General features: G+C 34.8%; 1 protein-coding gene across 3 annotated transcripts; it reads right to left on the bottom strand.

Moving 5' to 3' along the window:
* Positions 1–1769: 1769 nt before the first annotated feature.
* On the bottom strand, positions 1770–23366 carry RIOK2 (RIO kinase 2). 3 transcript variants are annotated; one of them, XM_059416674.1, is made up of 10 exons: positions 23196–23366; positions 20184–20322; positions 19297–19413; positions 17072–17247; positions 14035–14123; positions 11915–12106; positions 10285–10377; positions 8962–9483; positions 6490–6586; positions 1770–2394 (listed from the first exon to the last, which is right to left on the bottom strand). In XM_059416674.1, exons 1-10 carry the CDS (start codon positions 23259–23261, stop codon positions 2230–2232), a joined length of 1656 nt encoding a protein of 551 aa, XP_059272657.1. In that variant the 5' UTR covers positions 23262–23366; the 3' UTR covers positions 1770–2229. The 3 variants fall into 3 exon arrangements, with proteins under 3 accessions (XP_059272657.1, XP_059272660.1, XP_059272659.1); XM_059416677.1 differs by lacking the exon at positions 23196–23366 and adding an exon at positions 19533–19646 and having other exon boundaries at positions 20184–20253; XM_059416676.1 differs by having other exon boundaries at positions 2301–2390.

Below are 23366 nucleotides of genomic sequence, written 5' to 3' on the forward strand. Positions count from 1 at the left end.
AACACTGAAAGGTTCATGGTCAAAATTCAATGACCTTGGAAATAGGGAAGGTTCCTCAGGAATCCTTCTTTTGGTAACTTGAAATCATTTGAGCAGTACTTTCTAACATACAGCACGTTATCAGGCACTGTGCTACGCTCCTTACAGGTGTTATTTAATTTTTACAATAACTCTAATACAGGCATTATTAAATGTCCTTATTTCACAAATCAAAAAAGTGAGGTTAGAAGGCACTTTAAGTTTGGGAAATGGTAGAACCAGTATTTAAATTTGGAACTCCCATGGGATGCCTGGGTGGCTCAGTGGGTTAAGCCTCTGCCTTCCGCTCAGGTCATGATCTCAGGGTCCTGGGATCAAGCCCCACATCAGGCTCTCTGCACAGCAGGGAGTTGCTTCCTCCTCTCTCTCTGTCTGCCTCTCTGCCTACTTGTGCTCTCTCTGTTGAATAAATAAATAAAATCTTTAAAAAAAAAATTTGGAACTCCCAGACTCAAAAGTGTTTTAATAGCAATCACAGTACATGTCTTGACTGTATTAGCAGTGCACTTCTATTTTATTTTTGCTCATTATTCAGTACGGGTGTTTTAAAACATGAGGGTTACATGCCGATAAGGCAAACTGACTTCTAATTGATAGCTACTCAAAAACATCTTTTAGAAATTGTCGTGATTACACACTGGGTCATTTGTTTAGATTTGTGCATTTGACTAATTTGTTCTGAAAACCACAGGAAATCTCAGGATATTAAGAGCTATTTTTACTTGCCTTCGATGTTCCTTAAGTAGCAGCATGTTTTTTATGTAGTAGGTACTCAAAAGTAGACTCCATCAACTCAGTAAAACTGAGGGTGAAGTCATATAGTTTTATTCCCAGTTTACCTTTGACATTCTAACTACAGTATTACAAGATAAATATTCTATGGTTCTATTAAGCTGTCTTCAACACCATTTTATTCTATTAAAATGCTTTAAAATAGATTTATTTAGTAAATGCTTTAAAGGCACACCTAAAATTCAAAGCTAGGTAAACACTTCAAAATTAGTGTATTTTTACACTACAAAATTAGTTAATTTTTAGAAGAATTGAATTAGACATTTTCTTGCATCTCCATTATTAAAGGTAATTTATTAGATGATAGGTCTTGCAAATAGTAGAATGAATTTTACAAAGGTGAAAGGGCATCTGCTGTCTTTATCATTCTTGAAAATAAATCCGTTATTTTTATCACAGGATCCAAGTAATTTTAAGATCGTCGGCCAGGTGATTGTGGAGTAACACTGCCATCTAGTGGCCATTTTTCACCATAGGCGATGCCCCTTTTGGCCCACTGGGCAATGTTGAGGAGACTTGAATTCATCATCAGGTACACACACTTTAGCACCCATCTTCACATCTCAGTGGATCATGAAGTCTTTGAGGGAGGAACCATGTCTTATGTATTTTCTTTCTTTCCTGCGCTAAGTATTTGCTACTGTCAAATATTTCTTTAATGTTTAGGACCCACCCAGCTAAGTTTTCATTCCTCATCCTGTCTACCTCCTCACACACCTAACTCTTCTGCTTAGGCCTCCATAAAAACTGGCAAATGTGGAAACTGTGGTGAGACCATGGCAACTTTTTGTTCTCATGACTGCATTACCAATGTAAAATGCAGAAAATAAAATTATGCATTATGTGGCTGATTCTTAATACTGGAAACTAAAAAAAATAGATTACAGTAAATTCTTCTAGTGGTTAGATGGAATGCAACCAAATCATTAGAACAGCAGAAAGATAAACATCGTTATAATTTCATTCTAATACAAATTCATTACACTTTAAGGAATGTTTATAAAGTGCCAGGCATTGTTCTAAGTGCTTTCTGTGTGTTACCTTATGTAGTCCTCAAAACAACCCACAAAGTAGTTAGAACAAAAAACAACAAAAATAGTGTTTTGTTTTGTTTGTTTGTTTTTTTTAAATACCCAGATATTCCTAATAAAGATTATTTTGAAAAACAAGTTTTGGCAGATTTACCAGTCACCTAAAATACTTGGAAGAATTAGATTGCTTTAGCAGAATTACGATAATTATTCTTTGGAAGACACGTACTAAATGAATCAAATAAATAGGAGAAAGAGAGTTTTTTATTTATCTATTTATATATCTGTCTTGGTCTAGAAAAGACTACAGGGGGCTTAAAAAGGGATCCTAATAACTTTCTGAAAAATATTTAAGATCTTAAATATATTACTCTCCCCAAAAGTTGGCTGCTTCTAAGCTTGACTTAATATTTTGCATGTTTTCTCTTCGTTGTTTTGTAAATATATTTGCTTCTCCTTTTTGCAATCGACGTCTGATAGCTGATTTTTGCTGTTTCGTCAACTGACGTTTCACCTTCTGTTTCACCACTTCCTGGAAAGAGTTCATGAGTTAGTATTACTGATAACTGACCACTCTGATAAGGAGTAAATATTCAATAAAACAAAGATTTACATTGCTAATATTTTTTAAAATTTAAGAGCATGAATTTCTTGAATTCCAAATACTTACAGTCCTATATGAACCAACAATAAAATAAACACAAACTAATGGTTACAAAATAGGAGAAATTAAATTACTAACAGAAATACAGATTATAGCAAAAAGTAATACGCAATTCTTTGACTAACAAATCTCCATAGTGCCACCTAGTGTCCATCAGGAAAACTGAAACCAAAAATGGAAAACCAAAAAACCCAAGATACTGTTTCTCTGTGTTCAAGATAAAAGTAGAAATGGCGCTGCAGTAGAAAAGTGTGTTGGAAAGCATTCACAACTGGTCAAAATGTATCCAAGAGTCTTTCTAACTTCAGGTATAGGGATGATCTGATGGCAGCATTTACATGAAAAAGTCTTTATACAATTCTTGGGAAATGTAGAATAATTTCTCAATATAAATTTAAATGATTTCTTGTTAAGACTCAGGCTCCTAGTGTCACTTACAATATGAATAAAAAGTTTGAATATTCTGTTCCCAATAACCTTTTCTTCATCTGTAGCACTACTGCCTGCTTTTTAATTGTATATGACCTTGTATCATCCAACTTATTTCCTATAAAAGAGATACTGCAATGGTTGAAGCAAGAGTCTCTTTTTAATATGCCTCACCCTAGGCTAGGCACAAAAAACCATTTATTAAATATCTGTCAAGTTAAAAAATTAAAGCATAACAGGTAAAAAGGGGCTAGAAGAATTAGTCTGCCTAATAGACTGTTTCTTGGGTTGTATATGTGTACTATAAAACTTTGGACCAGGTTAGTTAAATGGAGACTTTGCATTATTTAACACAGTTAAGGACACTACACTCAGTCAACAGGCTTTAAACAAGTTACCCTTCTTAATTTTAGTCTTAATGATTCTCAATGGGAAAAAAGGCAAGAGAATAAAGGATAGAAACAGATGGAAGAATCAGAATTCAAGTCCCTGCAGAAAACCCCTTGAGATGCAGTCACCCAAACCAGTAAGGGAGGAGATTTAGAAGGAACTGGTATCCCAAAGTTTCAGAACTGAAAGCTGTAGGATTGGCTGAAAGTTTAGAATAAGTGTGACTGGCCCCCAGGATTCTTCGATACCCTAGGAAGACTAGCAAACTATCATAACCTCCTCACCCCAACAGGAGACCAGAATCCTGAATTAGAAAAGCATCTTCTTAACTACAACAAGGACAAAACAGCAATACCTTCAGAATTCTGAAGGAAAATTATTCCCAAACCACCACTCAAACACTTAAGCTCCCAATCAAGTATTAGAACAGGGTAAGACATTTTAAGTAATAAAAAGTACTGACCCTCCCATTCACTCATGTAATTACTGGAATCTGTACTGCCAAATAAAGAATTACACTAAGTAAGAGAAAGACATGGAACAGGAAAGGCAACCAATAATAGGAAACTAAGAGTCCCAGGAAGACAACAGTAGAACATGAACCACATCTAAAAAACTACAAGAGTTCACAAATGTCTCTAGAATATTGCCAAGAAAGAAAAATCAATTTCTTTTCCAAATGTTCTGCTTGAATTTTCCCTTGGTTTTTCACTTTGATGAGACCATAGGATAATCATACCAAGAAACTGAAGAAAATAAGGAGATAACAGATTACTATGCATGCACCTACTCCTGATCTGGAATAATTTATGAATCCTACAAGGTTAATTTTTCATGTTAAAAATGGGAGAGAAAAATCTCGCTTACTACATATTTTTTTAAAATGAAGAAACACAAAATAAAATACTTGTGTATTATTAGAGTACATTAAAAAATTAACAAAAATCATGCACTTTGTTGATTCCATTGTTTGTTTTGTTATTATTGGCCATATATATTTATTAAAAAGCTATATACCTTAATGTTTAATTAGAATTTGTTACATATTAGGAAGAACAGGGTTGAGACGTGGCAACTGCCAATAAACAGAGAACTATAAAAGTATTTATATGAAGAAAACAGATCTTACAATTACAGTTTCAAAGAGCACAGAGAAAATCTTTTACCAGATAGTGAAACAATAATCATCAAATTAAGAGAGGTAACAAAAGGGGTTACTGAGGCTGGGTGGTTCAGTCATTAAGTGTCTGCCTTTAGCTCAAGTCATGATCGCAGGGTCTGGGATCGAGCCTGGCATCAAGTCCCGCATCCAGCTCCCTGCTCAGCAGGAGGCCTGCCTCTCCCTCTCCCACACCCCCTGCTTCTGTTTCCACTCTTGCTTTCTCTCTCCTTGTCAAGTAAATAAATAAAATCTTAAAAAAGAGAGAGAGAGGTAACAAAAATTGTTTTCTCCTGATCTTTTAACAAAATAAAATGTGACCTCAAGGAAAACAGTGTGACCAAACTTCCAAAAGAAAGAAGAATTAAGATGATCAATTTGTTTCCAAAGACTACAGGGTAACTTTTTGATCAAACTAGGCTTAAGATATCTTTTTTCTCATTAGAAGGCAAATTTGTATTTTATAATGCAATTCATTCTGGTTTGACCCCATTTTAACCTTTAAGTTCCTGTTAGCTATAAGGGAAATGGGATAAAGTCAAAACAACCTAAAGATAATGTTAGTGTCATCATCTTTGTATACAGAAGACAGCATAACTTAGAATTTAAGAAAGTAGCATTAATTAATAATCTAAACTTTATATGCAACTGCTGGTTTTACACCACTGTAATTACATAAAAGCATTTGTTTTTGATCTGAGAAATCAAAGAAAAAAGGGTAAATAAAACTCATTAAGTATAGAAAATATCAAAGCCAAGGGTGAACAATCAAAGAGTATGAGAAATTCTTTTCCTTTTTAAAAGATTTATTTATTTACTTGAAAGAGAGAGTGGAGGGGTAGAGAGAGTGGGAGAGCCTTAAACATTAAAGACTGAGTAAGAGCCTGACTGGGGCCTGGGACTTGATCTCAGGACTCAGATCAACACCTGAGCTGAAACGAAAGGTCAGACACTCAACTGATGGTGCCACTCAGGCACCCCTAAAAAGTGTGAGAATTCTTAATAAATACAGGTTGCTAATACTTAAAGGAAGACTTTTGTTTTTTAATATAATTAATAGGTGTTTCAAAAATTTCATAGATTTAAATTTTACATCCAGAATATCAGGTAAATTATAAGGCCAACAATAAAGAGTAAATACATTTATATGCATATATATAATATATTATAAATATATGTATTGATTTATATATATATAAATATATAAATATATATATATATAGGCCGCCCCCTTTCTAACTTCTAAACTGATTTTCTTTTGTTCATTTTAAGTTATCACTAAAAACTGGTTTCAATGGTATTTAACTTCATGCCTTTAAGCATTAGGAAAATACACCAACGATGTAATTTTATTTCTTTCCCTAAAAATTGACTAAGGAGGGGCGCCTGGGTGGCTCAGGGGGTTAAAGTCTCTGCCTTCAGCTCAGGTCATGATCCCAGAGTCCTGGGATCGAGCTCTGCATCGGGCTCTCTGCTCATCAGGGAGCCTGCTTCCCCCTCTCTCTCTGCCTGCCTCTCTGCCTACTTGTGATCTCTGTCAAATAAATAAATAAAATCTTAAAAAAAAATTTTGACTAAGGAAATAAAACTTCCTAGAGGGTTCCCTGCAGAGAAGGATGGCAGGCAGTAAAGCTCCTCAGAAGCTGGACTATTTGTGTTCACTCTCCTGCACAGAAAATGCCCCTTAAGAAATTGTTTTGAACACAGCTGCTAATTGTGTAACGAAAAGTTATGATACCCAACATTTTAAAATCACCTATTTTTCTCCTTCAAAATTAAAGAACTAGCTAGTGAAACTGGTGCATCTTTGCACTTCAGCTGCACTGCTGTCACTGGGTAACCCTGAGCAAAGTCATGTAACCAACTGGGCTTCAAATTCCTCATTATTAAACTGCAAAGACTAGACCATATATATGAGTGTCTACAATCTGTCCATTAGGTTAGGTTATGACCTAATCGACACTTGGAAAATGCTGAATAGTTACCTGAGGAATTGTTGAACAGCTTAAAACACTGCCCGCAGAAGTAACACTCAGAGTTCTTGTTCTGCTCTGTTTAATATCTTCTGTATTTTCTTCATCTCTAAAATTAAAACAAAGTCACAAATTATCCAGTTAATTTTTTATTTAATTATGGCAATTAACTTATATTATTCCTACATTATAGTAAAACCTAAAAAACACACATGCCAGAAAGGTCATTATATTTAAAATTTCTGTGTAGGTAAAACTATCCACAATTCAGCCCAATTTATTAACACTTCATTTTTCAGCATTCAAATAGTCACTATCAAAATTGCAAAATGGTAGAATGTTTCAGCCACAAAATTTGTTATCACGTCCCCACAATTCATATCTTTCCCACTAATCATCTCCTTTTCTTTCACTGAACTTTACCAATGTCTGCCTCTTACAACGTAAATCCTTGTAAAACTTTCCTGCCATCTCCCAGACAACAACTGAGGACACTATCGTAGTCTGCTCTGTTAAGGCAGAAAACATGATGGAAAATAACTTGTTTTACACATGCTCAAAGTTTTTATGTATACAAGGTATAAGAAATTCAGACAACATTAACCCCTAACAGTATTTTTCATCAAAATGTTATCTTGTTTCCATTCTGAATAACAAAAATTTTGCACAACATGTGTTTAAAGAGAACAAATTACTCCATACTAAAACTATTAAACCTATGTAGATTTTCTTCTATTACTTACTCAAACTCCTCAGCCACTGCCACCCTTGATTTGAATTTAATTTTACAAGCTTACTATTTGAGTGGTAATAGCCCTGAGATTCTGGATATGGTTATACAAAAAAGGCACAAAATTTTTGTGTTTTGCTTCACAATAAAACTAAAGTTAAGACAGCCTTAGCATGTAAGCCTGAACATGTACTGAGAAATGCCTAATAAATACTATTAATTTAGTTTTGTCATATTACTATTTTGAATAAAACTCCCATTTCAGGATAAAGAAGATGTGATATATACAGATACACACACACACACACACACACACAAATGGAATACTATGCAGCCATCAAAAGAAATGAAAATCTTGCCATTTGCAATGTCATGGATGGAACTAGAGGGTATTATGCTGAGTGAAATAACTCAATCAGAGAAAGACAATTATCATACACTCTCCCTCATATCATACGATATGAGGAATTTGAAAGGCAGAGTAGGGGGTCTGGGGAATGGGGAAGGATAAAATGAAACAAGATGGGATCGGGAGGGAAACAAACCATAAGAGACTCTTAATCTCACAAAACAAACTGAGGGTTGCTGGAGGGAGTGGGGTGTGGAGAGGGTGGTTGGGTTATGGACATTGGGGAGGGTATGTGATAGGTGAGTGCTGTGAAGTGTGTAAGCCTGACAATTCACAGACCTGTAGCTCTTGAGCAAATAATACATTATATGTTAACAAAAATAATTTAAAAAACCTCCATTTCATTGAACTATAGTTATTTGATTCTGGATAAACTATTCCAAGTCTAGAAATTAAATTTTTTATATCTTTTGCTAGTATTAATATTTACAAGAAAAAAACTCTTACAAGAAAAATAATATATAACATTATATAATCTTAACTGTAAATGAGCAAATAGGGATACAGGATTCAAAGTACCAGAGAAAATTCACTATAAGTAGGTATTTTAGGAAGAGAGCATATTTACTGCATATTTATTGGACTACACATAAATCAAACATACATTAGATGTAAAATCACAAAAATATCTGAACATTCATCCATCTACAACTTGTTCTATTTATCAAGATCAATTTGAGGAGCCTGGGTGGCTTGGTGGGTTAAGCCTCTGCCTTTGGCTCAGGTATGATCTTGGGGTCCTGAGATTGACTCCCATATTGGGCTCTCTGCTTGGCGGGGGGCCTGCTTCCCCCCTTCTCTCTGCCTGCCTTTCTGCCTACTTGTGATCTTGCTCTGTCAAATAAATAAAATCTTTAAAAAAAAAGATCAATTTATCAACTATTTGTAAATAATTCTTTTAATGTAATTGGTTTGAATTTTAAGGCAGAACTGCTTAAAACTGACATAATAGGTTGCAAAGGGTAATGTGAATTTTAACAACAAAAGGTTATTTGCTTTCATTATTTACATGTAATGGGGAAGAATTAAATAAAATCTTTAAAAAAAGATCAATTTATCAAATGTTTGTAAATAATTCTTTTAATGTAATTGGTTTGCATTTTTAAGGCAGAACTGCTTAAAACTGACATAATAGGTTGTAAAGGGTAACGTGAACTTTAACAAAAGGTTATTTGCTTTCATTATTTACACATAATGGAGAAGACTATAACTCTGTTACATCATCAAAAACAAACAAACAAACAAACAAACAAACACACCCACTCATCTACCAGCCCTGAACAAAGTATAGGTCTCCACATTAAAGTTAAAAAAAAAAAAAAAATCAATCCACAGACATCTATACCTGAAAGGCCTGATTTCTTTGTTTAATGACGACAAGGCAATCAGATGAGGGCATACATCTTCATATTCTTCATAGCCCATGCAGATTCCTCCTTGACCTGCTTTACCATTTTGCCTGGTGTCATTTTCAGTTTTGTTTTTCTCCTCAGAACACTCGGTTACAGAACTGTTAACAACCTGCTCTTCTATTTCTTCTAAAGCTTGACTTAATTCAGGTATTTCAAAATTGTGTGCATCAGCACTCTCATCTGACAAATCATCTTCCTTTATTTGCTCAAGATCTCCAGATGATTTGCAACAGCAGTCAGCTATTTCATCTGTAGAGTTTGGATCACTATGATTTTCTAAACTATAAACCTTTGCTTTTTCTAACATCTCTTCATCAGAATGTGAGAATTCAGACTCGTCTTTTGTTTCAGTATTTTTATCATCTGGACCTACTGGATGAAGCAGTTCATCATCTGCTTGCATTTCCTTTGTGTAGCCACTGGCAGAAACCTCTACATCAAGAGAGTCTTCCCTCCTAGGAAAAAGGAATGACTGCTTAAGTAATAGGGAAAAAAATGTACCTGACATGGGTATTTATTATTCTGACAAATTATAATCCTCAAATGAGTTTAGTAGTTTGTATGCTTTAAAGATTATTCTTTCCCTAAAATCTAATACTTAGTTAGGTATTCAAATGTAAAAGATACAGGCTTATTTTCATGTAAGAATAAAGTGACTATGGAAAGCAATAAATACTAGTAGAAAGTATTAACATTTATTTAATGTATTAAATAAATAATATTTATTTAATAAACTCACTTTCAAAAGGGGCTAAAGATTTCTTCTTTTAAGTTATGTCAATCATCCCAAATCAGAAAACTGTATATTAAGTATATAAAATAAATGGGGAAATTTTGCTTTGAGAATTTATATATAATTATTTTCCATAAATCAATTAAATACAGTTTCTCTTCTGAACAAAGGAAAACATAAACCCCAATGAACACTTGACTTGCTTCCTTAAAAATGGGTTATTCACTATTAAGCTGCACTTTGCAGTAAAAGTTTGAGAATTTGTAAGAAACTAGGGATGTTCCTCCCCTAAATCCAGTAACATTGCCTTAGTAGACCAAAGGTAGAAATTTTCTAGTGTTTAAGTTTCATTTATACATTAGACAGCAATGATACTCAACAATGATGATACCCACAATTATTATAATGTGCTGGAGGTCACTATTTGGAAATTTTTAAAATGAAACTAACTGTTAAAACTCTTAGAACTAAATAAATCAGGTTATTTAAAGTTTTATCATTTTAAACAAAGAGGAGTACAAACCTGATATCACTAAAAGTTGGATAAAGCTCACTTTCATAGCTGAAACGTTTCATGAAGAAATCTCTAATGCATTTAACATCTCTGTCAAAATACCTGTAAAGGCAAGAATCATTTTTTTACATATAGCCTGTGTTGCTCATGTTTTTCCTTATTAGTCAATGACAATATCCTTAATATGACACTCTTAATCACCGTATGAAAAAGGAGTTACTCATGAGAAGAAAATAAAAGAAACAACTCAGTTGCCAGTGTGTTTGAAAAATTAAAACTAAAAGCAGAGAAATGAAGAGGAAATAAAAGCTGTCAAAGGGATTAAGTCCCTATAGTTAGAAAATTCAAGGTCTTCCCATACTGTAACAGACATACTAAGAGAAGATAAGATGTATATGAATTTCAGGAACGAAGATTCTGGATCTGTGGTGTGAGGGTAGATTTCCACTTTTCCTTTTTAATTTCCAGTCTGTCTGGTTATACTTCTCATCAACTATACCAAGAGAACCTAGTCAACTGCAAAAGCTAAAGATAAAATAGGTTAGTGACACCTAAGAAAAACTTTGGGGACTATTAATTATGTTATGTTTATATACCTTTATTATCTGTTAGCTAATTTGCAACAACAGCCAAGAGAGATAAATAATACTATGGCTTATAAATAATGATCTGAAGACATGTTAATCTGGTCCAAGTGTAGAAGGACCTGTGAATATCACATTGCTTTTTAGGCCACGGTAAAGTAGTAAGAACAGATTAAATTCTCTAGGTTCCTAGATAAGGGAGAATAAAGAAACAGGGTACTGTGGAATTGACTACCTGCTTGAATATTAATTAATTAATATTTTAGAAAAATATGAAGTCTGGAAACAGAGATAATGCCACTCTTCTTTCCTTTTAGGACACCAGAGGGAAAAACCTTAATAAAATTATTTTAAAATTATATTTTTATATATGTCTATGTCTCATCTAACTAGATAAAATCTCAAAATCTTCAAAAGCAGAGATAGGTGTTATTTATATTTTAATTATTTATTAATTTATATCTTCTTAATTTCTGGTGTTAGCACAACTTCTATACCCCAGTACTTGTCCATTAAATATCAAGTTAAGGGAAACCTGGGTGGCTCAGTTGGTTAAGCAGCTGCCTTCAGCTCAGGTCATGATCCTAGCGTCCTGGGATCGAGTCCCACATCGGGCTCCTTGCTCAGCAGGGAGCCTGCTTCTCCCTCTGCCTCTGCCTGCCATTCTATCTGCCTGTGCTCTCTCTCGCGCTCTCTCTCTCTGGCAAATAAATAAATAAAATCTTTAAAAAAAAATCAAGTTAAATCACACTGTTTCCCTATAGAATAATGCAGCCTAACATTTCAAATGCTATGATTTGTCATCGTTTCTTCCTATAATTCTGGTGGTTCCTGGATGTTCCTTCATTGTGACTATGTTACCCCATATAATAAAAATGGTGATTAGTCAACATCCAAAAATATTTTAACCACCCAAGCACCTAACAATCTATTAGTAATTGTTTGGTTGGGAATACTCTTTAAGTTTATATTTAAATGAACATTAACACATAAACACACATAAACACATAAAACACATAAACACACCCATATCCAGAATCAGTTTTGGCATATACCATTCAGCATTGGGATGAGAAGTTGAAACCATCTGTGGAAAGTCAATCATGGTGATGTGGTCATCTTTATCCAAAATGAGATTAAATTCATTGAAATCTCCATGAATTAGTCCATGATTTGCAAGTTTGACGATCAGTTCCATAGCTTCATCATATACTGATGCAGGATCTTCAACATGGTGTATCTGACATCTCAAAGTATGAAAATAGGTTATTTGTATTTATTTACGATTTTCATGAAAGCAAGCATGTATGTGTATTAATATTTCCATTCTTTAATTCCCTAACAACTTTTTCTTCATTTCTATCAGCATACAGACATAACAGTTCCCACTTATTATTTTTTTTCTTTAAAAGAAGCCATCACTACCTCAATTCTGTATCCTCTATCCACTATAGACTTTCTCTGATAATTACAGCCAAACTTCTCCTCATCTCCTCATTCTTCCCTCCCATTCTAATGAAACCATTTCAAACATTTTCATCCACCTTGTTCCAAAGAAATAAGTCTGGTCAAAGCTACAAATCACTTCCATGTTGCTAAGTCCAGTAGTCATTATTTGGTCTGTCAGTTAAACTCTTCACCCTTGTTGAAATACTTCCTTCACTTTACCCTTAGTATACCAACTCTTCAGGCTATCCTCTTTCCATATTTATTACTCTGGCTTAGTCTTTTGTTTGACTAATTCTTCATCTTTCCTTGACCTTTAAATTTTAGCACTCCTCAAAGGTTATTGTTAGGAGCTTTTATTTACAATCATTTTTGGTGATCTCATTCAGGCTCATGGCTTTACATACTATATATATACTGCTCAATCTAGACATCTCTGAACTCTGAGGCTTCTCAAACTTAACATCTCAGTCCCACACTGAACCTCTGATTCTAATTCACCCTCTAACTCCAAGCTGCTGTTTCTATAATCTTTCCCATTTCTGTAAATGAAAACTTTGTACCTCCAATTAATTTGTTATTCAGGCCCAAATCCTTGGTATTACCCTTGACATTCCTCTTCCTTCATATCAATATCCAATCCCAAACAAATCATGTTGTCTCTACCCAAAAAATATATCCAGAATCTGAACACTTTTTATCACCTTAAAATCTACAATTCTGATCTAAACAACCATTATCTCTTGCCTGGATTATTACAATAATCACCTAATTTGTCTTCCTAATTGTCCTTATCTCATTTCAGTCTATTCTCAAAACAACAGCCACAGTAATTCTATTAAAATAGTCACACCATGTCTCTTCTCCAAAATCATCCATAGCCTCCTATCCCAATCAAAATAAAAAAGCCCTTGTCCTAACTATTACTACATTGGCAATGACACTGCAATATATAAATGTATAAAATCAACACGTTGCGCAGTTTATATTTATATATCAAATGTATTAAAAAAGAAATTAAAAATTCCTTGCAATGGCCTTTAAAGCCTAAATGATCTAGTTCCCAGCAGCCTCTCTGATCTTATCACTTGTATTCTCTGCCCTCACTCACTTAACTGCAGCCACACCAGCCTCTCAACTGGTCCCTGAACATTTAGGCATGCTCCCATCTCAGGATTTATGTAGTTGCTGTCCCCTCTCTAAGCTATCTCTTAGATAGCTGTATGGTTTTCTCTCTCATTTCTTTAGGACTGTGCTCAAAAAACACCTTATCAATGAGACTCTTCCTGCCCATTTATGTGAAAATAGCAGCTTCCTCCACCTACATCAGTACTTTCTGTCCTCCTTGCCTGCTTTATTTTTATCCACTGCATTGTCTACCATCTGATAATCATACATTTCCTTAATTAGCTATTTATTGCATGTCTCCTTCCAACAGAATATAAGCTCTATGAAGGCAGAGATTTTGTTTTGTTCACTGCCGAGCCTTGGTATATCCTAGAATAGTGCTTGGTATATACTAGATTGTTACTAAATACTTGTTGAATGAATCACAGAGATTACAAAATCCATACTGTTAGAATGAAACTGAGTTTTTAATTTGCATGAGACTACAGCTTTCTATTAATTTATCTCTATTAAATATTCCATTTAATTAATAGACATTTTGAAAACTAAACCTTACATTTATTTATTAGGATCCATAGTTTCCAGAATAATAAATACTTACAGAGGATAGCCATTTATGAGTTCCATGACCACAGCATGGCGATTATAGTCAATTGGTTTTGGGACTGGGAATTTCCTCTCATACAATGCCTGAAACATACCAAAACAGGTATAAACTAATGAAGACGTCATTAATTTTTAGGGAAAAATAGAAGCAAAAATACTGGCTCACAAACAGAAAAAACACACAAGTCTTTACAAAATTACAGTTAACACACGCTTATTTATGTATGGCTTATTCACAGCAAAAATGAACTATACATAAAACAAAATTTTAAACCAGTTTACTTAATTCACTTTTTCACCAAGCATTAATTTACTTAACATTTACTGAATATTATACATGGTGTTAGGGTTACAAAATTCAGTGTTAAAAAGTCTGTCCCCAAGAAGCCTACAGTCTCTTAGGATATATCTTCTTATTTTGTTAAATTTTTGTCACTAATTGGGAGTGTACTTAAAAATTCATGTGGAGGGTGCCTGGGTGCCTCAATTGGTTAGGTGTCTGCCTTTGGCTCAGTTTGTGATCTCAGGGTCCTGGGGTCAAGTCCCATATCGGGCTTGCCTCTGCTTGGTGGGGAGTCTGTTTCTCCCTTTCATTCTCCCTTTGTACTCTCTCTCAAATAAATATATAATCTTTAAAAATTTACATGGAAATAAGTTGTAATTGGGAAATTTATGCCCTCTACAATTTGGAATGCTACTATTTCAATGTAGGCCTTTGTTACTTACACCTATTTGCTCCAATAGTGGTTCTAGCTTTTGCCACGATATCTAACCTTTACTCTGTGTACCAATACCAAACTTAAATAGTTATGTCAATGGTCCATTGAAGAAAACCTACAATGTTGTAAGTATTGATTTCAGTCTGGAAAACTTTTCCTGGTTGTCAAAACTCTCTTTAATCTACTTATCCAGTCCTAATTTTTCCAGTACTCTTTAATAAGCACTCTGGAGTACACACAGAATGGAGTACATTCATGTCTTTGCCCACAGTGACTCCTCTGCAAAGTAGTCTTACTATCTTCTCCTTAGATACAAATTATATGCATGCTTCATGACTCTACTCAACTTCTACTCACTTTATGAAACCTCATTATCAACTATTCTAGTCTACAGAAGTTTCTCTAAATATAAGATGTAATTTAATTTTTAAACTATTCTCTCTCTCTCTATATATAACATATTTGTGTTGTGTTCCTAATTTTAAGACACTGACTGCATTACTTATTTCTTTGGTATACACACCTTCACCCCACTGCATGCCAACTACTTAATACAGTGGTAGGCATACAACTGGTATTTAATATATTATCTATTAACAGGGTTAGTTTTAGAAAGCTGTTTACTTCCTATCTTTTTTGTGAGAGGAACTGAATTACTTCTCATTCCCCAAAGGTTTTTGTTTGTTTGGCTTTAAATAATTTTTTTTTCTCCCGATGCAAATTCTTTTGAACATGCCTTGGCAGCTCAATAGCATATAATTAATCTTAACTATTGTCATAGTGGTCTAACCCTTGCACTATGGCTTAATTGTTTAAGGTATCACCTAATCTTATTTTACACTCTAGGAAAAAAAGAGAATAAATTTAAGAAGCACATTTATGCACAACTTCGTTCTATTCTAGTACCTTCAAAAAAACATCTGAGAAAACACCTAGTGCAGTTTTGGGAAAATATGTAACAATCCCTACCAAACTGCCTTCTTACTGATTGTTTATCATTGGTTACAAACCATTAGTATAAGACAAGAAACATCTATCATGTACGTACGGTATCAGCATCACTTATATTGTCTTGAGAATTCTCCCATGATTACTAAAAATTTAAGCACATGAATTAAAATAACCTACTCAAAGAACACTCCTAAGAGTTTCATATACTGGTCATATACTAGAGTGACTCCCTTTTTTTTATTTTTTTAATGTACGTATGTATATATGTATGTATTCTTAGTAATCTCTTTATCTAACATGGGACTCAAACTCACAACCCTGAGATCAAGAGTTGCATGCTCTTTCAACTTAGCTAGCCTGGTGCCCCTAGAGTGACTTTTAATAAATCAAAATTTTAAAAAGTGAAGATAAGTAGTAATAAATAAACACTATTATTTTGGAGAATAATAGCAATATGATACTATTTTCTGTTTAATTAAATGTTATTGAAGATATTTAATTTAGTTATTAAAGATATTTAACAAATCTTGGGGCATTTGGGTGACTCAGTCGGTTAAGCATCTGCCTTCAGATCAGGTCATCATCCCTGGGTCCTGGGATGGAGCCGCAGGTCAGGCTCTGCTCAGTGAGAGCCTACTTCTCCCTCTCCCTCTCCCTCTCCCTTTGCCGGTCCCCCTGCTTGTGCTCTCTCAATCTCTCTCTCTCAAATCAATGAAATTAAAATAAAATAAAAAGAGATATTTAACAAATCTATCCTGAACTTAATTTTGAAGGTGAAAGGTTAAAGGCTAAAGATTTTTACCATTCCTAATATGCTTGCATATTTGTAAATCAACATTTCTTTTCTATTACATGAAGGAAAAACACTAGTCAACTTACCCGAGACACTAAGGTTTCTACAGATAACTACTATAGGTAATTCCCTGGGATTTTCAATTAGAGACAAACGTATGCATATTTATGTATACTGAATAGATATACATTCACACAAACATCTGTGAGGCAATTACATCATTAATTATTAAGTTTATTAATTATTAAATATTTAATAATTAAATATTAATTATTATTAAATATTGTTAATATTGTAGAATATTATCTCATATTACAAGATAATACTTTATTAATATTGTAGGACACATTTTGCCTTGATTTGCATTAGTAACAATGAAAAATGCCTTCACATCAGAAAAAAAAGTCACCAGAAGCACAAATAACAGAAAAAAGCAATAATTAAAAGTAAGTGAAAGAATTGGGACTGGGGGTAGAGAGATGTAGGGGCAGCAGACTGATAACTGTCATTACATCTTTTCAACTACATGTATTATTTGGTTAAGAAATATAAATTTATTGACCAAATACCTTCATATAGGCAAATTCTTTCATGGCAGAGAGACGAGATAAATAAAGCCAAGACATGTTATGCCTGTGTTTATGATAATCACGTTTGTTTTTCAGATTTCGAAAGGAGGTTCTTCCCAATCTGTGAAGCTTTAATGCAAATTGCTGCCCCTCTTCATTTGCAACAATGTAAATATCTAGAACCAAGATTTAGAAAAGAACATTATTACACTATCATTCCAAAAAGTTCATTTGTAATTTCCAAACTTTGATTTTATTTTTATCAAATTTTCTTTCCTAATAACCAGGAACATTTACTACTCAGCAAAATTCTTTCTCTTAAATACAATGCAAAATAAGATGACATATATTAATATCTGATACAAAAGAAAACAGAGATGTGGTGTGTCAAAGGTTACTGCTCCCAAAGGTGCTCAATACTCAGTTCAATTTAGTGGCAAAAATCTCATTGTCCCTTAGTGTCCTACATATATGAGAAGTGATTTAATACCTTTTTTCAACAATATGAAGCTCAATCTTTCTACTGCTTCAGTGAATAATATTCAATGGTTAGAATATAATCCCGTAGGGGACCTAGATGGCTCAGTCAGTTAGGTGTCAGCCTTTAGCTTGGGTCATGATCCCTAGGGTCCTGGGATTGAGCCCTGCATTGGACTCTACTTGGTGGAAAGCCTGCTTCTCTCTCTCCCTTTGCTGCTCCCCCTGCTTGTGCTCTCCGTTAAATAAATAAATAAAAATCTTAAAAATAAAAAAATATATATAATCCTATAGTAATCAGAATGGAGATCTTCCCATAAGTATTGCAATTATCAAAAAATAGTTGCTATTTGAAATCCTGATATTTAAAACACGTCCTAATTATTCATGAGAAATTTTAATTATCACACATCAAGAAACTGTCTTTCACATTGGCAGGATTATAAATTAGTGTATACTTTTGAAGGGAAATTTGGTACAAGTTTCAAATGTACATAACTTTTGCTCTAATAATTAAATTTCTAAGACTGTATTTATGAATTTATTTGCACATTTGGATAGAGATATGTGCAAAAGGATGTATACCACATCATTACTTACAAAGGACAAGATGAAGTAACATAAATGCCCTAACAACTGGGACTGGTAAATCAATTACTGATTTACTAGATAAAACTCTGCAACTATGAAAAAGACCCATCTGTTAACATGAAATGGTATCAGAAGTGCATCAAGAAGCATCTGGCTGGCTCAGTCAGTACAGCACAGGACTCCTGACCTTGGGGTTGTAAGTTAGAGCTCCAGGTTGGGTGTAGAGATTACTCAAAAATAATATATATATATATACATATATATATACGGCATCAAGTGGAAAAAATCTAGGTGTAAAATAGTTAAGTAATATTTGGTTTCACCTGTGATTAAAAAATATGTGAATGCATATACATATATCGTCAGTACCTTATGTACTAGTATTAACAAAATATATCTAGAAGGACATATAAGATATTATTCAACAGTAACAACTTTGGGAAGAAATAACAGCAGATTGAGACCTGGGTTAAGAGTAAGATTTACTTTTTATTGTACTTTCTTTTGTACTATTTATCATTCCCATGTAGTGAAGTTCTTAAAAAAAAAAAGCCATTTTTTAAAAATAAAAAAATTGGACATAAAAAAGAGGCAGCATATCTAAGAAAAGGTGTTCATTACCTCATTTTATACATTTCACATAATAAATTTCTCACACACACACGCACACACACAATGTTATAAATATAACAGTGCTAAATAGCACTCCTGCAATACTTATTTGCTCAATGCTCTTTTAGAATGCTTTTTTCTGTGTTTTACAAATATCTAAGTTTACCATATTTCTAGGATGAAAAATGTGCTTGTGGCTTTTAAATATTCACTGTCTTTTAATACTCCTTTGTGTTACACATTTTAACTATTACAAATATCCATTTACCATATATAAAACAAAAGCAAAAAAAATATTTGCCAAAGATGTCAGTCATTAGAAGAAAATTAATTCCTGCTACAACTGAATTTTCAGTGACAAACTTATGAAAAACAATAACCTAACCTAAGGGTAATTTCATCATCTATATTGTTTCCAACCAACTTTTCAATTCACTGCTCAGTTGGAAAAGATGAAAAACTTAAAAAATAATGCTTTCTCAGGGGGAAATATAAATAGAAACTAGAGCGAAGAAAATGAGTTCAGTAGTACTGTTAGCACTTACCAGATTCTTTGCCAACACCCATCTGGTTTCCAACAGACTCAACTACCTGTCTAGAAGAAAGTGTTTTCAAAGCTAGGTAATCATAGCCTGCATTTGTCAATCGGTAGCCCTGGACAGCTAGACAAAATAAAACAAAAAAGACTGTGTATTACTTACATTGTACAATTAAGTCACATTAGTTCAAGTCAAGAGAAGAATTTAAACATAAGATATCTTAGTTGGAATGATTAGCTTACCCAGTCTTTAGAGTGTGGCATTTCTTCCTATGATTTGTATTTTTTTCTCTAGAGCAGTGTTACTCAAAGTGTAACTCACAGACTGAGACCAGTCTCTAAATATTTGTTACCTGTCTGTGATAAGACACAGAAACTGGAATGAAATGGTTACCTTTAAGAAATTTTTATATCACTTAGACCAAGTTATTTTGTCTTCAACTCTAGTAAGGAATTTGTGCCTATATTTTATCAGTTTTTAAATTTCACTTTTCTAGTAATTACTTTTTTATTGTTATTTTACTGAAGTATGGATGCATGATGGGTTGAATAAAAGAAACAACCCTCATTGCAGACGGTTTGAAAATTAATGCTTTAGAGTAGTACAGTATAATGTATTTGCCTAAGATGGTGGCATTTAATTCCCTCCTACTTGCTCTTCTGCCAATTAGAACTTGTTAATCTCCTAACAGGAGATGGAGGCTATTTCTCTACTCTCTTTGATCTGGGTGGGCCCTGTCAATGCTCTAATAGAATATAGTAAATGTATGCCACTTTCAGGTCTACAAAGAGTACTTTGCTGGTTTGGCAACTTTCACTTTCCACCTTTTGAAATGCCTGCTCTGGGGGAACCCAGATACATGAAAAATCACAAATGGTGCCATAAATACTTACTTTTGGTACGCTCCCAAGCTATGAGTTTATGTTTCACTAATTCTCTTAAAACTTTATTACAGCCACCATGTTTAAGGCTGGCTATAGAAGCAACTAAACTGCATGGAACTATTTCATGGTTCTTCATGCCCATTTCAACCTGAAATTAAAAGAATCATATGTAATCATAATCAACATAGAGCTGTTGTCTACCAAAACTTTGCTAATTAACTTCTTCAAATTTCTCTAACCATGCACTTACCCAGCCAACTCTGAGATGTAATTCTAGACATATTTCTAATCACAATCTGATTATATAATCACAGATATTCATATTCTGCCACTCTACTAAACTCTAAGAGTAAAAATTGCAAGTACTTAACAGTTACTGATGTGGCAAATACTAAGATATTTGTTGACATCTAAATATTTATCTTTAAAAACTATACATATTTCAGATATTTATTAAGAAGTTATTTACTATGAAAGTATCATATGCAGCCATGATGGAAGATTTAAAAATATATAAAAATAATCCCTACCCCTGGGGAATTTATTATCTGATTGTGGAAATAAGAACCTAGACATCTAACTTTATTAGAAGACAAGAAATGGAAAGAGCTAAAAAAGAAGTGACTCAGGGATCAGTTGCAAAGAAGCGCCACTTGAGATTGACTTTTAGATGCAGGAAAACCAAAAAAACACACAACATCAGAGAATATCAGAGAAAGACAAAAGATTTGGACATGACACACAGGCAAGAAAATATAAAGCACAGCAACAGCTAGGATAGTGCTACCTCAGATGCGATGGCAAACAGAATTCGTGAAAAGATGCTTGAAAATGCTTTTGAGAAAGGTATGGAAGGCCTTGAAATGTATCAAGGAGTTTTAGATTTCTTGTTGAGGAAAACTGAAAACCCCTGAAGGTGTTTACACAAGGGAGATACATGAACAGAGATGTTCTAAGGACATTAATCACAACTCAAAGTTCTGGAAGGTCTTTCAAACGAGGATGTTTAAGGTAATTTGGAAAGATGTATCTATACTCAATAATGAAGTCATAATTAAAGGGTAAAGTTGTCAATTATTTAATAGAGGTGACAGATAAAGCTGTAAAGTGGATGTGATCATCAAACAAGAGATAAATGGAAGACAAAGGAGGGCTGAGGGACAGAATTTTGGGGGAAGTTCACATTAAAAGGTAAGGGCAGCTAGTCAAAGTATGATTATTGATATAGGAGTGCCTGAGAAGTAAAGAGAGAGTCAAGGAAAGATGACTGCTGATACCAAGGATGGTTAAGATTCAACAGAGACCGAAATATATTTAACAAGTAGGTCATTTATTGGTGAGCTTCAAATAAAAAAGTTAAATATTGCAGAGATAAAATTTGGAAGATAAAACTGGAACTGTTATGATGTCCCAACCAAAATCTCACACCTTAACTCATTCCCTTGTTAGCCTCTAATACTCTTTCTGACTCCCCTGTTTCTGTCCCACATTAGGAATAAATAAATGTGGTGAGGAAGCAGAGAAGGAAGGTATCTTTCATAAGTGACAGTAGGTGTTTAGAGAACGTGCAGATGAATTGAGTGCCTTCTAAATTTCATACTGAATTTGAATTTAATATTTTAAGTATTGCCTATTTACACAAAAGATATCAGCTTCTAAAAAATTCATTGTTTTCTTTTTTTCAAGATTTTGTTTATTTGACAGAGAGAGATCACAAGTAGGCAGAGAGGCAGGCAGATTGAGAGGAAGGAAAGCAGGCTCCCTGCTGAGCAGAGAGCCCGATGCGGGGCTCGATCCCAGGATGCTGGGATCATGACCTGAGCTGAAGGCAGAGGCTTTAACCCACTGAGCCACCCAGGTGCCCCTCATTGTTTTATTCTTGAGATGACTAATCTACATGTTGTTGATCTTTGTGCCATAAGACTACCACTATTAAAATCAGTTTTTGTCACTTCCCCGGTTAAAACCTTCAGTGGCTCCCCTGTATTTAGAATATATTCCAAATTCTTTACCAAGCCTGCGAGGCTCTATAGCACATGATCTGTCTCACCTTGTCCAATTTCATCTCCAACCAGTCAACTTCTTGCTCACTATGCTCCAGCCACACTGGCCTTTCCATTCTTCAACAACGGTTTCTAGCTCAGCTGTTCACTTACTACAGCTGTTTCCAAGCCCACTGGATTACCTCCTTCTCATTCAGCTCCCATTATTTCCCCCTCTCCCCTGCCAGTCTTTCTTTCATTTGGCAAATATTTATTCAGTACCTACCAAACGACAGGAACTTTTACAAAAGGCCTTAACACTTTGGCTACAACACTTAACAGACAAGATTCTTTCACTCTGGCAATCTTCTCTGACTGCACAATTTAAAGATGGCATTCATGCTCCCCAGCCCAAAGGTGCAAAGAGTTTCTATTGTATTCTCCTCTTTATCACCTTCACAACACTTATTATCAGATACTGTCTTCCTCATTTATTGACTCCTTCCAACATCCTTCACGATGATCTATTACCCACGTCTTGTATCCCAAAATTGTTACTAAAATCCGGACAAGTAAGTGTTGACAGAATGAAACTGAATAAAAGCTATGTGAGGGAATCTGTGAGGGAGGAACTCAGTGCTATCAATTCTCAGGAGCCTTCTTCCACTCTTCCCGGGGCGGGGGCGGCGGGGGCGGCGGGGGTGGGGGGGGGGGGGGGGGGGGGGGGTGGGTGTCGGAGGCCCAGGGTCAAGAGAAGCGTTCCAGGCCACTGAGATGCCAGTGAAGCTCTGGAGCACAAGTCGGGGAGCAGAAAAGGATGGAAATGATGAGAAGAGAGGACTTTGCTCAGTTTGGGGGAAGACAAAAGCTTCCGAACAAGGGCTCTGAGAAATCTGACCGTCGGGGTCCTCTCTTCCTCATTCCCAGCCGGAGTCTCCTCAGAGGGCCTACAGCGCGCTCAGCTCTCAGCCGAGTCGCAGAAGAGAAAAACGCGCGGTGGGAAAGGACTGCGGGCAGGGAAAAACAGCGAACTTCTTACCGCGGTCAGGACCCTGAAGTCATCCCGGCTCATATAACGTAACTTGGCTACATTCACTTTCCCCATGGCGGCCCGAGACCAAGCCAGGAAACTCCTTCACTACAGCTGGAGGGTACAAGGTAAGCGTGTACACCGGCCTCTCCGATGCCTCACTGCCGGCTGGTGGCTTGC

This window comes from Mustela nigripes, chromosome 12 (genome assembly GCF_022355385.1).
Source record: "Mustela nigripes isolate SB6536 chromosome 12, MUSNIG.SB6536, whole genome shotgun sequence".
NCBI classification, from domain to species: Eukaryota; Metazoa; Chordata; class Mammalia; order Carnivora; family Mustelidae; genus Mustela; species Mustela nigripes.